At 39.2% G+C, this 15,720-nt stretch overlaps 2 protein-coding genes across 4 annotated transcripts in view; both read left to right on the top strand.

The window, feature by feature from the left end:
- The window catches only part of LOC136886891 (mitochondrial amidoxime-reducing component 1), a 97,923-nt gene extending 84,291 nt beyond the window's left edge, over positions 1-13,632 (top strand). For 2 of the 3 annotated variants that reach the window (XM_068225153.1, XM_068225152.1), the window contains one exon: positions 5,507-5,643. Coding sequence is in view for 1 of the 3 variants with exons in the window: in XM_067159746.2 (XP_067015847.2) it covers positions 5,507-5,630 (124 nt within the window). In the remaining 2 variants the exon portion in view is untranslated. Of the gene's footprint in view, positions 1-5,506 lie in introns of all 3 variants that reach the window. The other variant, XM_067159746.2, reaches the window with a different exon arrangement.
- The window catches only part of LOC136857363 (serine/threonine-protein kinase PLK1-like), a 692,893-nt gene that overhangs the window by 243,120 nt on the left and 434,053 nt on the right, over positions 1-15,720 (top strand). The gene's annotated exons all lie outside the window — the stretch shown is intronic.

Below are 15,720 nucleotides of genomic sequence, written 5' to 3'. Positions count from 1 at the left end.
CTTCGATCAATATTGATGAAAATGTTCTCATGGATATTTAAGAAAGTCCTTTTATTAGCTATTTTTGAATGGATAAGTCCTGCTCTGTAGTTAAAAATGAATGGTTGTAACAGGACATATGGTTGTAGCTGTGGAAGCTAATTTTCACACCTTACTGGTATTTTTCTGAAGATTCAGTTGTCTTCAGGAGTTTTGGCATGTCTAACATACTGTATACTTATAAAAATACTCATGTAAATTCCTTTACATTATAGCGAACCATTAAGAGGATTTTCACAGATTCTACTTTGAAATGATTCCTATTATCAGTCCATTGTGCCGAGATTAATGAAAATAGTCTTTCTACATTTGCATTGTGTCTAATATAGAAAAATTTTATCCTGCAAATTTTAATGACTCTGAACTAAAATCAGCTAACTTAAGTGAATTGAAATACTGTGCCCATTTCTGATTACAAGGTGACCATCACAGTAATCAATATCACTTTTCAGCATCATCCATTTGAAACAGGCTTCTTACAAATACTGTTTATCTCCTGTCGTTTGTTACATTGTCAGCTTCCACACATTAGTTTTCTGATCGGGTGTTGCTCAGAGATGAGCATGCAGTATGCAGTGTTGTAAATAGTGTCTTATCACAATACAAGGTATGGATAGAATAATCATATGTACTGTATATCCGTGATCTATAATGTATCAATACAACGATGCTGTCACGCAATGAAGAATACTTGTAAAAACAAAGTAGTAAGACAGATTACTCCAAAATAAGCAGATTCACTAAGAGAACAAGGACATTTCGGGTTTTTAATAATCCACCTGGACTTCAGACAGTGGTCTAAAAAGGAGGACATGTCCAGATAAAAGAGTACATCTGGTCACCCTAAACTTACCATCTCTTCTTAACCTGCCACTGATGGCTGGGACAAAAGTTATGCAATAAGTCACCAGGCATTGAGCAAAATACTCACACTATGGCATTTTTACATAATAAAGAGTAGCTGATTTCATGCTTAACCTTAGCCAAGCGTTACATGTCTTTATCCAGAACCCATCTACTCCCGCGCGAGCGATAGATGTGTTTATCCAGAATTTTGAATTATGCGCTTTTGCTACTGTATGTTTCCTCTTAGGTTGAAATATTAGGGTCTTTATTTGGGCTAACCATAGGGATTTGGAATTTAAAAAAGAAGGTGTTTGTTCCGAAGCGCGGTTTCCAATGTGGTGTACTTCATATTTGTTGACATTGTGAAAGTTTGTGTTTTACCTCTTCTTGACATTGTGTCATGGAAATATATTCAAAACAAGAGTGAAATAGAGTCATAATGAGTAAATAGTGATGATGAATACCCAGAAATTGGTGATAATGAGTGGGAAAGCGAGGAAAGTGAAATTGTTGCAAGTGAGTGCAAAAATAACATAAGTGACAGAGCAGACACAGAGGATGAGGAAGTAGTTCTTACCGGTGGGATTAATCAACATGATTTGATAGAAAGTAAGAAATTTAGAAAGCAACCTGTTCTCTCTGTAGTCCACGGCGGGGTTACTGTTAAGGAGAGAATTTCAGATGAGATTAGGAGAGGAAGAAAAGCTGTTGGACCCCTCAGGGGAAGCTTCAAGGACATCATTTCATGGCTCACAGAGAGAAAAGGTATCTGTAGCCTGTGTTGTCTGTAAGGCCCAAACAGTAAGGAAAGAGGCTGTTTATTATTGGAAAACTTGCGCAGCAAAGCCATTCTTACACCCTGATACGTGCTTTGAAATGTATCAGAGAAGTGAAAGTTTCTAAACTGCCAGGGAAGATTCAACATCATGTGTATAAAATTGTGTCATAAATACTAGTTAGATTGTTACTGTACATGATTATTAGTGAATTTGCCAGTTCAATATTTATAGCAGTAGTCATAGTGAATTATTAAGTAGGGTAGAAAGTGAATTACAGCTCAGTTGTTTAGTGATCTTAATTGAGCCTACTTTTTGTTGTGCCTTGTGCCATTTTTGCACTAAAACCAGCAATTCAGGATTTATTTTTTCAAGATTATATAGATACCTACAAGCTGACCTCCTGAAACCAGGTATCAATGACTTAATAAACCTTGTAGTACTTACATATATGTATTTCCATATGTGTTAAGATTAAAAAATATTTTTACAAAAAATAATTACGCTCACAAGCAAAAATTTATCCACTTGGCAAGGGTTAAAAATGTTTACAGATTACATATTGCATTAATACACATTTTATAAAGTTTAAAAACACTTAAAAATAATGCTTTTGGAGCTATTGTAAATTGTGAATAATCTTTTCCTTTTATACACATAGTTACAGGTCTTTTACAATTTGTTTTACGTCGCACCGACACAGGTAGGTCTTATAGTGATGACGGGATAGGAAAGGCTTAGGAGTGGGAAGGAAGTGACCATGGTCTTGAGTAAGGTACAGCCCCAGGATTTGTTTGGTATGAAAATGGGAAACTATGGAAAACCATCTTCAGGCTGCTGATAGTGGGGTTCAAACCCACGATCTCCCAGTTGCAAGTTCACAGCTGTGCACCTCTAACCGCATGGCCAACTCACCTGGTAGTTATAGGTCTAAATTTACCAGTCAGTTCTGAAGGATGTTCCATACAACTGCATTCTAATCATGAAAAATAATTTTGTTGAAGTTGTTAATAAAAACATCTACAGATGTAAAACAGTACCATGGCAGCACAGCGTCCATGATTAGTGCATATCCGATTTAATCGGGCCCATAACTGACGGGGTAGCTGGAATCCCGGGGCCTGTTACTGTGCTGTTTGTTTTGTTGCCATTGTGGAGCTGCCTTGGTGGTCCATTCTTCATTCTATTTCTGTTGTAGCTTGTTGTTTACTGAGTGAATCAGTCCTACTGATATTGGTGGGTTTCTTGAAGCTATTTTGTGATGTAATATCATATGATCTGAAATATCAGTCCGACTCATTGGTTGAATGGTCAGCGTACTGGCCTTTGGTTCAGAGGGTCCCGGGTTCGATTCCCGGTCGGGTCGGGGATTTTAACCTTAATTGGTTAATTCCAATGGCCCGGGGGCTGGGTGTTTGTGCTGTCCCCAACATCCCTGCAACTCACACCACACATAACACTATCCTCCATCACAATAACACGCAGTTACCTACACATGGCAGATGCCGCCCACCCTCATCGGAGGGTCTGCCTTACAAGGGCTGCACCCGGCTAGAAATAGCCATACGAAATTATATATATATCTGAAATATCAGCAATGATTGGTAAGTGTGGGTTGGACACAAATTTTCTGATATTCTCAGATTAAGCTGTTTTGTCTCGTAAGATAATAATAATGGCGTATGGCCTCCGGAGAGGCCTGGTGCAGGTCTTTTTCTAGTAGACGGCCTGTTAGGCGACCTGCATGTCTGTGATGATGAGGGCCCTACCTAGGATGATTTCTAATGTTGAATACGCCACACACACCCAGCCCCCAAGCCATTGGAATTAACCAATTAAGGTTAAAATCCCCGACCCGGCCGGGAATTAACCCGGGACCCTCTGAACCGAAGGCCAGTACGCTGACCATTAAGCCAGCGAGTCGGGTCTCGTAAAATATGGAGGTCTAATGGAAACAAGAGAGGTTCACCTATTCAATACCATATAATGTTATAAGAAAAATTATAACATTTTATTATACTCAGTACCAGTTTCGATGCTGGTGTGCATTATCATCAGCCAAAATAAGAAAAATATACATAGACAAGGTTACAATAAACAATGCATAAAGTATACACAAATTTTACAAAACTGGCAAGACCTAATTAAAAATGAGATCCATAAACATTAACCTATGGCTTAAACCTAAAAATAGCACCAACTCTCTTGAATCTTTGAATATACGTCCTCTTGATAAAAGTCCTCTGAATCTAAAAACATTAAATCATATGCGAGCAGATTAAATTAAGCCGAGGACAAAAAAATCAATGCTTCACTATCATAAAAGTCCAAGAGCATAATTTTAATTTTGTAAGAACACATGTATAAAAGGTTTTCTTGCTGAACATTCACTGAGTATTAGAGTAACCGGTGCAAGAATTAAGAAACCATTTTTCTATTGGTTAAAAATGGCTGTCATTAAAATAACGTAACCAGTCAAAAGACATAACAACTTCCAGTACTAAAAAAGAACATGAGAGGACTTCAGACAGTGTTTTGTGTAATAATTTAATAAAACATATGGAGGAGCAATATCACATGTTAACTGGCATGGATTTAATGGTTTCATATATCAGCCTCATAGTCTGGTTTAACTAAACGTCAGTCTTTTTAATGTGGCAGCTGTTAAGCCAAGCTGACGTGCAATATTCAGTCACAGAGTAAACTAGGCCTAGTTCAGCCATCCAGAGTACATTTGCTTGAGTGCGCCATGAAGTGGTCGTCAATTTACATGGGATGTTGTTTCTTGCTCCTCGTTTAGTTGAAGTCTGAGAAATGTGTTGATGGTAGGTCAAGGATCTGTGTAGTGTCACACAGGGTGTTTACTGTGGTGAAATTGTGGTGTCATTAAAGACAGCAGATACAGGGTGAGCAACATAAAGCGGAACCAGTAACCAGTCCTGCAGCTCAGCAGTGCAGCTAGCACGGGAGGTGTGTGTGTGTGTGTGTGTGATAAGAGGTCTGTAGTAAATACACTGTTGTGTAAGCTATTTCTAACAAACAAACAGCACAAATCTAAAAGTACTCATATATATCATGCCAGGAGATGTTGAAATTGCCTTCCTTCATTGTTCAAGCATTTCTGGCACCTGCTTAGGAAATTTTTCATTACCCTTTAGTTACTTTGTACCCGTTCGAACAGAACCATAGGAAATTTCCATTTCCTGAGCAAGTTATCAAAGTGAATTTATAAGAGACCTTTCCATAACATTACCGATATTACCTACAGTTTCTTGTGCGAGTACTATATGTGGTTTATTATGTTTCTTATCAAGACGACTTTCTGTCTTACGTAATTTAATTACTAATCTATTAATCGAAGTCCGACCTGGAGCTTGAACATCAGGAAACTTCTCTTGAAATTATCTCCTTACAGCCCTTGCACTTTCTGTACAGGTATATGAATCGTAAATGAATACTCTTTGAAGAACAGAATACCAATACCCAACTTGAGCCACCTGAGCCATTTCACTGAGTTCACACACTATACTAATGTCGCCTACAAAACACACACCATGTTTGCAAACGTTCAACAAAGACTGAAACATGGCGCGGTAATGCAGCCTTCAGTACATCTGGCACTGTATTTCATCATCAGCTGATTCACTCACTACAGGAATTCCCACACACAGAATGGAGTGGTTATACTTTATTCTGCTCACTCTGTAGTTGCCTGTTTGTGAACTTGTTAGATTACCTAATAGAGGTGGCTATCTGTTGGTATTTTATCCTTTGCCTCTAAGCTTTAGAAGGCTGAACAGAAGCTTGTAATTCAAGTATTAATGTATATGATATTCTTTTTACAGGTACCGTAAACTGACTGGACCTGAAGTGAAATTGGAAGGAGATTCACCAGCCTTTGGACGATACATGGCTCTGAGACATGCAGGACTTGTACGTTTGGGAGACCCTGTCTATGTCGGCGAGTAGACAGGACATTGAGTAGTGACTCGGCTGCACTGGCCTGGGAGGCTCACTTAGCAGCTAGTATGGATGGCAAATATTCATTATTATAATGGTTTTACCTTATTTTGACATAGAATACGCCTATAGTTTCTTAACTGTACTTGGGTTGGTGGTGCGGCCGATGACCTAGATGTTAGGCCCCTTAAACAACAAGCAGTATTATCATCATCATCATTATCTTGGGTTGGTGAACATTACAAAAGCATGGAAGTTTTAACTCTCTCATGCACACAAATCTTATATGATGTCCCTGATATATGTCTTGTCAACGCACCCTTCCACGACGTGCAGGTCGCCTACGGGAGTCAAATCAAAAGACCTACACCTGGTGAGCTGGATCCGTCTTGGGATATCCCAGCACTAAAAGCCATACGCCATTTCATTTCAACGCACCCTTCGGTACTTCCCTTTAAGAATGCATGCAAAATAATAACTCCGCACTTCACTTTAAACCTCACATGAGGTGTGTTGCTAGACTGGCCTGTACCCAAGATATAGAAGCGCGGTGTTCTCTCAGACTCTTGTTGTTTACGTATGTCACATATTACTGAAGTTAATATTATGTCCACATAAAAATCCAGCTTTCTTTATGGAAAGCTTTCGAGAAACCAAGCTGGATTTCTGAAGAATTGTGGCACAACTGATGTATTCCCTGCTGCACTGTTCTTGGTTGAAAAGCATTGTGAGAAGACCAAGCCAATCCATCTAGCTTTCCTGGACTTTGAGAAGGCCTTTGATTGCGTACCGCATGACCTCATATGGCTAGCACTGTGAGAGCTTGGCATACCAGAATACCTTGTCAACTGGGTTCAGCTGCCTTATGTAGACCCATAGAGCCATGTTCAGGCTGCCACAGGAACATCCAGTGACTTATCCATCACCATCGGCGTTCACCAAGGTTCAGTGCTGTCACCACTCTTGTTCATTCTAGTGATGGACACTGTAACAGCAGACCTGCACTGTTCTCTGTCATGTACGCTTCTCTACGCAGGCAATGTCTTGTTGGCTTCTAAGACCCGGGTTGGTCTGCAATGCCAAACGCAAGAAAGGAGCAACTGGCTGGCACAATAGTGCCTATGCCTAAGTAAAAAGAAGACTGAGTATATGACGTCAGATCCACGAGCAGTCAGAACCATTCAGGTATAAAGAAGTAGATTTCCATAGGGAACCTGAAATATTTGTCCCGAATGAGTAAATTTATAATACCAGTATAGTTGGTCCATTATTGGACATTATAAACCTTCCAGCCAACTCATTCATGGTTGCCAGTGTTTCGTCCCAGTGTTCTAAGTGTGATAATGAGACAAAGTCTCTCACAGTGCATTGGCACTGCCGGTGGCTCCAAGTAGCCTACATGGTAGCCTTTACGGTATGTAGCCATGCATCTTGGTAGGTGTGTTATTTACCGACTGATGAGCCCAACTTGGCACACTTGGGCGAAACACTGGCAACCAGGAATGAGTTGGTTGGAAGGTTTATAATGTAGACGGTGAGGACCTGCCACGAATGATAAGATTCAAGTATCTTGGCTCCACGATCACTGACGATGGCTGACTTGTCGAGGAGGTCAATGGAAGGATATCCACAGCCTGGATGAAATGGAGAACAAAAACTGGTATCACTTGCACCGGAGGATGAAAGATAATCTCAAATCCAAAATCAATCGTACTGTCATCCAACCTGTTGCACTGTATGGTTGCAAATGTTGGCCGACTACGACTGAGACAGGGTGTTAACTGGGTGTCATGGATGCTGAGATGGACAGCTGGTGTCATTAAACTGGATCACATCTCCAATGAATCCATCAGGCCACGAACCTACTATGCTAGCGTAGCAAGGGGAGAGGTGATACTCTGGGTGGCAGATAGGGGGGAAATAAAATACCTCTTGCAGACCAAACACACAACCCCTTATGGGTGGGGGACGCAAACAAAGAATACACCCATGGTATCCCCAGCCTGTCGTAAGAGGCAACTAAAAGGGGGCAATCAAGGGATGATAAAAGATAAAATTAGAACCATGATCCTACTTGTAATTAGTACCATCACACAGGGAACACCATGGGTTGCTTTTGCTTGCACGTAGTACCACCATGTTGGGTACACAATAGGTTTGTGATTAGTAGTGACAGTGTGTGGCTCAGGATGCATTTTACAGTACCTGTGATTCGTACCACTATATGAGCAAAACCATGGGTGAGCAACACCATGGTTTTGCCTTGTCTCTGATTAGTACCCACTATGTGAGGAACACCATTGGATAGTGCGAGTCCCTGTGGTTAGTCCACTTATGTGAGGAACACCATAGGTTTGCGTTGCTTGTAAATAGCAACACAATGTGCGAAACACCATAGGTCTGTGTTACATGTGTGCATTACTTTACCTTTGAGTAGTATCATAATGTGTGGAATACCAGGAGTCTGTGCTTCTTTTGATTAGTACCACAACATGATAAATACCATGGTTCTACTTTCCTAGCGGTAAGTACCATTATGAGGAGCGGATGACCTGGATTTTGGCCCCTTTTAGACTACAAGCATCATTGATTCAGTATTGTGCTTTAGAAGCAGTCATTTGGTCAGTAATACTATTGTTTAACACTAGTTTCTGGGAATGTGGGGTATTGCGGGTCAGATCCACTGATTGTTTTAACTTCATATCCATCCATTCATTCTTCGTCCTCACGTTTTGAATTCTGGTCAGTGGAGGATTATGGATTTAATTGCCCTTACATATTGTCTCATTTCGTGCCATTAGGGGCCGATGACCTAGATGTTAGGCCCCTTTAAACAACAATCATCATCATCAAATCCATCAGGGAGAGATTTGGCATTGCACCAATTCAAGAAAAAATGTGCAAGAGTCATCTACAATGGTTTTGGACGTATACAAAGGGCAGACGCTGACACTATCGCAAAGGCGGTTTACATGTTAGAAGTTAATGGTAGGAGACCAAAAGGACAACCAAAACAGTGATGGGCCAATAATCTTCACCAAGATCTGAAGAGCGTCAATCTCCACTCTGACATGGCCCAGGACAGAACTAAATGGAGACAATGAATCCATGTAAAGGACCCTGCCAGCAGGAGGGACAAACACTGAAGAAAAAGAATACGTCCACATAAAGTAACTATGATCAGTGACTAAAATATGTTTAATATAGAAGAAATATCTGTTCTTTCCAATAATACTACTGTTTCTAAATGCATACATATTGTAAAGAGTTAGCGGGGTAAATAAATTAATACATAAGCTGGTAACATTCTACTTCTAAAATTTATGAACTAATTACTTAGTCTACACATTAATATTCGCAGATCACGGCTCACACTCATAGAACAGGACACACAATTACACATTTAGTGCTCTCTTATTGTCACTGTTCATTCACACTAATTAAATGTTTGTGCTTTCAGAGGTTGCAATTAGGCAATAAATAATGGTACTAGTTCTTAGAAAAAGAGCTGTAAAACAAGCCACATTTCTGTTCTATTCATAGAAGTTTGTAAAAGGGAAACCCTTGGAGGGGTGATCAAAGTGTAAGCTGGTACATACGACTCAGCATGGCGCTTGACTCTCTTGTCATTTGAGCTGAGGGCTTGGCCAATGCTCACGTGAACGTCATGTCAAATGAGTCGAGTGGGTTAATATTACAAACTTCTTTTTTAAAATCACTGTTATTAAGGTAAGGAAAATAAAACCCTCAATTAGTCTGTTACAAAAGAGCAATGATTATAATCGTGCACCCTCCCAGCTACAGTTAACCGAGTCACTACTTAGATCCAGTAGATCCATCCACTGAAGTCTGAAGGGATTTTTTTTTTTAGATGTTTATGTAATTTGTTAACTCCCACAAATAGTTAACTGATCTTTACAAGGGTTTGAAGATGTTTTTATAAGTATACATTAAAAGGGTATCTTAGTAGATTAACTAGTTCCTTCTGAAGCTAGATATAGGAAATATTTATCCATAGGAATCATCCTGTTAGATTCTATGCAAAAGTGTTCCTTACTCTTTCAAATAAGAGTAGTAACAGGTTGCATGTTTCCAGGATAATAAGCTCTAGGATAGTTAGCACCAGAATTTCCTGAACTCTAATGTCTTTTACACTTATGTAAACCAGTTCAACTTTATTTCAAGTTGAAACACTTCCTTTGAGGATATCCTCAGCAGTTGAGTCCTGTATTACCAACATTGCAGTTAGGAAGGTATTTCTGTATGGATGTGTTCGGTTAGCAAAAAGGGTGTTAATTATGTCTGTTCCTTGAGAATGTTGGTTATTTGTGATATAATCTGTGTATGAATATGTTGCATTGTTCTTGAGCAGAGGTGCTCACGCTGGGCATTCCGTCCCGGAGGCGCCCAGCACTGTCAGTAGGCGGACTGGCAGGCGATGAGGGTATGCTATTCAGCCAGTAATGTTGTGGCTACGTCGCAGGCCGTGAAGGTTGGGCAAAGTTCTCCCAGTCACTCTGGATCACAGCAGCGATACCCGAGTTTGAAATGGAGGTTAGAAAATAATGAAAGAAAGAAGGCAGAAATCCATGTCATTTTCAGTTTACATCATAAGGAATAAGTTATTAATATTCATTGCATGTTATGTATTTTGACCGGATAGAATAAAGAGTTTGGGCTACAAACTCAAATATTTTTATAATGTACGTTATGAATTACAATGCTCACTATTACATTTTAAGAGGTGCTTTAGAAATCGTTCTAGTATAATAATTGGAGTTAAGGTGAATAAGTTGTGGCTTGTGGTTGTTTGGGTTTAAATTATCTGATAAACTCACCAACAGTCCAATCATGCTTACTGAGAATAAAATTAGTGAGGTTATTTATTTGAAGGCATACTGTATATCTATCTGGTAGACATATTTACATTGTTGTTGTAAATATCTATGTCCTAACTTGTGATGAAACTCCCTCTCGCCATTTAGAGGCTAGCTATTACTGGACGCCTGTTAAATTTTAAATAATATTTTCAGACATTCAGTGAACAGGGACAGTCACACAACACTACAACACTGTGCAAAATCATTGTTATGTAATTATGTTATTTTTTTGCTTAATGAATAACAGGAATTTTACATTTAAAAAAAATTGAAATACTGTCATTCCCGTCCAAGGAATAGTAAATTGTAGCTTGTACGCTTAAACCCTGTACCTTTGTAGATTGTAACACAAAAATTATAATGTGTCAGTTTTCTTTGAATCAATGAATATAAGAAAATAAAACAGACTGTTTATATCGAGCGTGGTATAAATCAAACCGGAATATCTCAAAAAGGTCAGATTTTTTTCTGTTGTGATTATAAAGTTTTATTTTTAATGATCTACCCCAGTCAACACTTGGCTGAATAGTTGAGGAGAGCTTCGTAATCACAGTCGAACATCAATGCTCCCTCGCTTCCCTGCAAAGTATGTTGGCTCTCTTGCTTCACTGTGATGTATGCTTCCTACGTAAGCTGCCCACATTTACGTCACGCCAGTACGGCCGCACTGGGCTAGCCTCAGTGAGTGTCCAGCTGAGCACCTCTGTTCTAGAGTGTTGTAAGAATGTCCTTAAAGGTAATCTGGAGAATTTCCATGCTTCTTATCTCTAAAAATTCCCTTTAAGGAGTGTTTTTAACCCTCTACAATACTTTAAAAAATGTACATGTAGGGTATGTATTGTATGGCTGTTTATACACTACTGCCCTTTTAACTTCAATCTTGGTAACAGAAACATATTCGAGAGTTTCTGTCTCAGGAATAATTTGTTGAAGATGGCCAAATTCACATGGTATAGAGGTAAACAGTATATTGAATTTGGTTTAGTTTAGTCTATGATTAGACTCTCATACTTGAAAATTTTTCTTTCATATTATGACTTTTGCCATCATCGTTCATTGCCATATAACCAGTATGCCACTGTAAAGAGTTGAAATCTTCCTGCAAACTTACTGATATCATAATTATAAAAGTATTCTTGATCATATTGTAGAGACTGTTTTTTGATCTTGTAGTATTGTAGTAACGATCATTTCCATATTGGAGGCAATGTTAGGTATTGCCAGTTTATATGATAGACTCTTAACTGGATCCACAAACTCAACTTATGATTACAGTATTAGGTACCAGATAATTTTGTACACCTGATCCCAAGTACTTGTAGTTATTTGCTGTTGGTAGGATTTTTCCTTGATGATATACCTGCCCTGGGTTCCCTCCGCAACACAATTCTCCCTAATTCTCATATAAGAAACAGCATCAAACTCAGTTATGGCCCTGTTATTGCTACACACATATCACAAAATAAGAGCTTCTGGATGGAGCTTAAGTTTGATATACCTCAGTTATGGAACAATGGTCAGAATAATTAAGTTGGCCATAAAAAATATGGCGTATGGCTTTTAGTGCCGGGATGTGTCCGAGGACTTTGGCTCGACAGGTGCAGGTCTTTTGATTTGACGCCCGTAGGCGACCTGCGCGCTGTGATGAGGATGAAATGATGAAGACGACACATACACCCAGTCCCCATGCCAGGGGAATTAACCAATTAGGTTAAAATTCCTGACCCTGCTGGAAATCGAACCTGGGACCCCTGTGACCAAAGGCCATCATGTTAACCATTTAGCCATGGAAAGCTGGCAATGATCAGGATGTATTGGCAGGAAGTCCATCTTTCTTACAGCCCATGACCTCCAGAAATGCATCGAGAGCGGGAAAAATTAATGCCCCGAAGACCAAAAGCATCTTCACCTCACAGTCTCCAAAGATTCGATAGATAACTTTCACCTACCTAGGCTAGAAAATTATTAGGGGTGGTAGGTGTGTGACTGAAATCAAGAGTTGGACAGCTAAAGCCAAGTACGTTTCTAAGCAGAAGACTAGACTGCTGTGTGCCAACAGGCTCAACCTCCACATTCATATTATAAAGATCCTACATAAATTTGTCTGAACCATGCTTTCATTATCTTACACCAAGAATTCTCAAGAAAAGCCTTGCTGTTGAAGCTTGGAAGCAGATTGCTGGATTCAGTCTGAAATCTCAATGCCAAATCCCTGGAGGCATTTGAAATGCAAAATGCTAAGTTACATCAACCAATAAGATGACAATACTGAGTATTTGCATAGCATTAAGAAAATGAGTCTACTAAGAAGGAATAGACAAACAACATCTTTCCCGTTTCTTTCATTTTTTATATTTGTTTTACGTTGCAATGACTCAGGTATGAAATGATTTTATGAAGTACCAATTTTATTAATATTTTATGGTTTTGGATACAATTGAATGGAAACTGCATATGAGACTTGTTTTATGTGTACAGACTTTCTTAAAACACTGATTAACAGATGATGAAGTGGTAGTCACTCATTGTTGTAACCAGTGCCTAAAGACTAGTTTTGCAGATGACAAATGCTAGAAAGATTTTTCATTTTTAAAGAAACTCAGTATAGTTTTCAAATAAGCACTACTAATATGAGAACTTAGCTGCCTGTTTGGTAAACTTTTATTCCATGTCCTCTTATCTTACAGGTGATTTGTTTGCACATGATTTGCAGCAGTTATCATTTTAGCTGCACCACTGGTTGTAACAAAGTATTTGTAGGTAAAACTCGACTCTCATTGAAACAGAGACTGCCACCTACTAGAAACATGGTGGACATTACTACCTTATGTCGTTTATTGGATGTTGATGGTATTTGTTATTCCTTTCAGTGACAAATGCAAAGAATGCGTAAGAACTATACTGACGAGGGAGCAGTTACTGGTTAGAATTCAGGGGGGCTCAAATTCAAGGTAATTTATCAAAGAATTCTTTTTTAATGAAGCTGGAGTGTTTATGTATTTAGCGTAATTCTCTTTGTGGTCTTCCTTTAACAATACAGTACCTGTAATATTTGTATTGGAATGTGTTATATGCCACTGGTTGTTTTGTAAAGTAAATTTCAAAAATGAATAAAATTTTCTAATCTACAACTGATTCATTAATTATTATTTCTTGTAAAACACTGCTGCTCCAAATAGATGGCACTTTAAATGTTCATGTCTATGAGATTCTAGTATGTGGTCTCCGATGTTAATGAGAAAAATGCCTGCTGCATAATATCTTAAAGCAACCAGAATCATAGCTTCTGGCGAAATAGCATTATTTCATGCAGCTGGTATTTTAATTGAATCCGTATTTGATGCAAGACAGTCTATGCTGTTTGCTTATGAATTATAAATGCATAAAAAAACCTCTGTTACACCCGATTTGGCAAAATGATAAACTTTTCTCGGAATGCATCTATTTAACCTCACTTGCACATCAAAATCATTTCCTATTTAACCAAAGACTTCAATAAATTCTTCCAGTGCAGGCTACGGTATGTTCTCGCCTATTGGTCCGCCATGCTGGGTGGGGGGCACTGCTGATTGGCAGTTCTTCGGCCAGTGGCTGAAGCATTAAGGAGCCCGATGTACATCGACCTGTCTTGGTGGAGATAGGCAACTGATCACCCATTGCTTTTCCTGTTCTGCATCGGCCATCTTTTCCTTCCGGATTTAAGGCTTTTAAGACTGGAAACAAGGCTTTGTTTATCCATTCAGATCCCTCCTTATGGTTGAAGCTGTTGGTGTGCTTCATAATTTCAATAGCTTCCCTTTGTAGCCGGGCGTGATAAGGCGCAGTAGTTGACAGGACTTTGATGTCGCTGTGCTGTATGCCATGGCCTGCTAGCAGCGATTGTTCAGCAACCAATGATCTTCTATCTGCTTGTCCCAGCTGGCTATGTCTGTTGCGCTTCTTCAATCATGTGGCGATGCTATGTTTTGTAGTGCCTATGTACTGTACATCTGGCCACAGCTGCACAGGATCTTGTAGACGCTTGTTGTGGAGAGCGGATGGCACCTGCATTATATAATGAGGTGGAATTACAACACCATTTCATTACACTGAGAGCTTCGCTGCTATCGAAGTCAGTCGGAACCCTTGACAATGATATAGATGTTGATTCCCATAGGGAACCTGAAATATTTGTCTTGAATGAGTAAATTTATAATATCAATATAAATGGTCCGTTATTGGACATAATAAATTTTCCAGCTAACTCATTCCTGGTTGCCAGCATTTCGCCTCCGTGTGCTAAGTTGGGCTCATCAGTTGGTAATTAGCACACTCACCACCAATGCACTACAAGAGACTTTGTCTCATTACCAAAAGTTGATGACTGAAATATTTGTCCTGAATGAGTACATCTATAATACCAATATAAATGGTCTGTTATTGGACATTATAAATTTTCCAGCTAACTCATTCCTAGTTGCCAGTGTTTCGCCCCCATGTGCTAAGTTGGGTTCGTCAGTTGGTTATGAGAGTATTTTGCAGTTGGTAAATAGCACACCCACTAAGACGCATGGCTAGTGCATACCCAGTTCTTTTTCGTCTCATGGATATATTTTCATTAAAAATATAATATAATATAATATAATATAATATAATATAATATAATATAATGATGGCTCATGGTGTGGGTTACTGTAGCGACATCCTAATTCATGAACCATGGGCTACGGCTGAATGGTCTAGTAAGTGGTCCTGAGAATTGGGATACCAGTTGCTATGGAATGGGAGTGGGCATCTCGGACATATTTTGAGTCATGGCCCTGCTTGTGTTCAGGCGACTAGGACTATACAATCCACCATGGTCCCTAACCCGTTAGAGGAGAGATCCTCATTTGGACTATGTGTAAGTAGGGTAGCATCCTACTTCACGAATTTACCGAGCTCAAAACATTTTAAGCCATATGTGCCCACTGTCGACATTTGTCGACGTTAATATCTGAATATTGTCGACCTTATGTCGGTAAACCTGAATAATATTTTCGAGGTGCATTTTTTACAGTTCATAGTTTGATACTTACTGCACAGCACGAAAACTAGAATCACTCGTTTTCGCGCCTTATCGCGTGGCTGCGTATGAAATATCATTCTGTATACATTCAAGAGGATGACGCTTCCGTCGCGGTAATATTTTCTTATAATATTGTTACAGTTGAAAGTAAGATCGGACTGTTGTGTAAAAC

Source organism: Anabrus simplex, chromosome 1 (genome assembly GCF_040414725.1).
Source record: "Anabrus simplex isolate iqAnaSimp1 chromosome 1, ASM4041472v1, whole genome shotgun sequence".
In the NCBI taxonomy this organism is placed as follows: domain Eukaryota; kingdom Metazoa; phylum Arthropoda; class Insecta; order Orthoptera; family Tettigoniidae; genus Anabrus; species Anabrus simplex.
The sequence above is the reverse complement of the archived record's forward strand: the minus strand, read 5'-3'. Positions and strand labels throughout refer to the sequence as shown.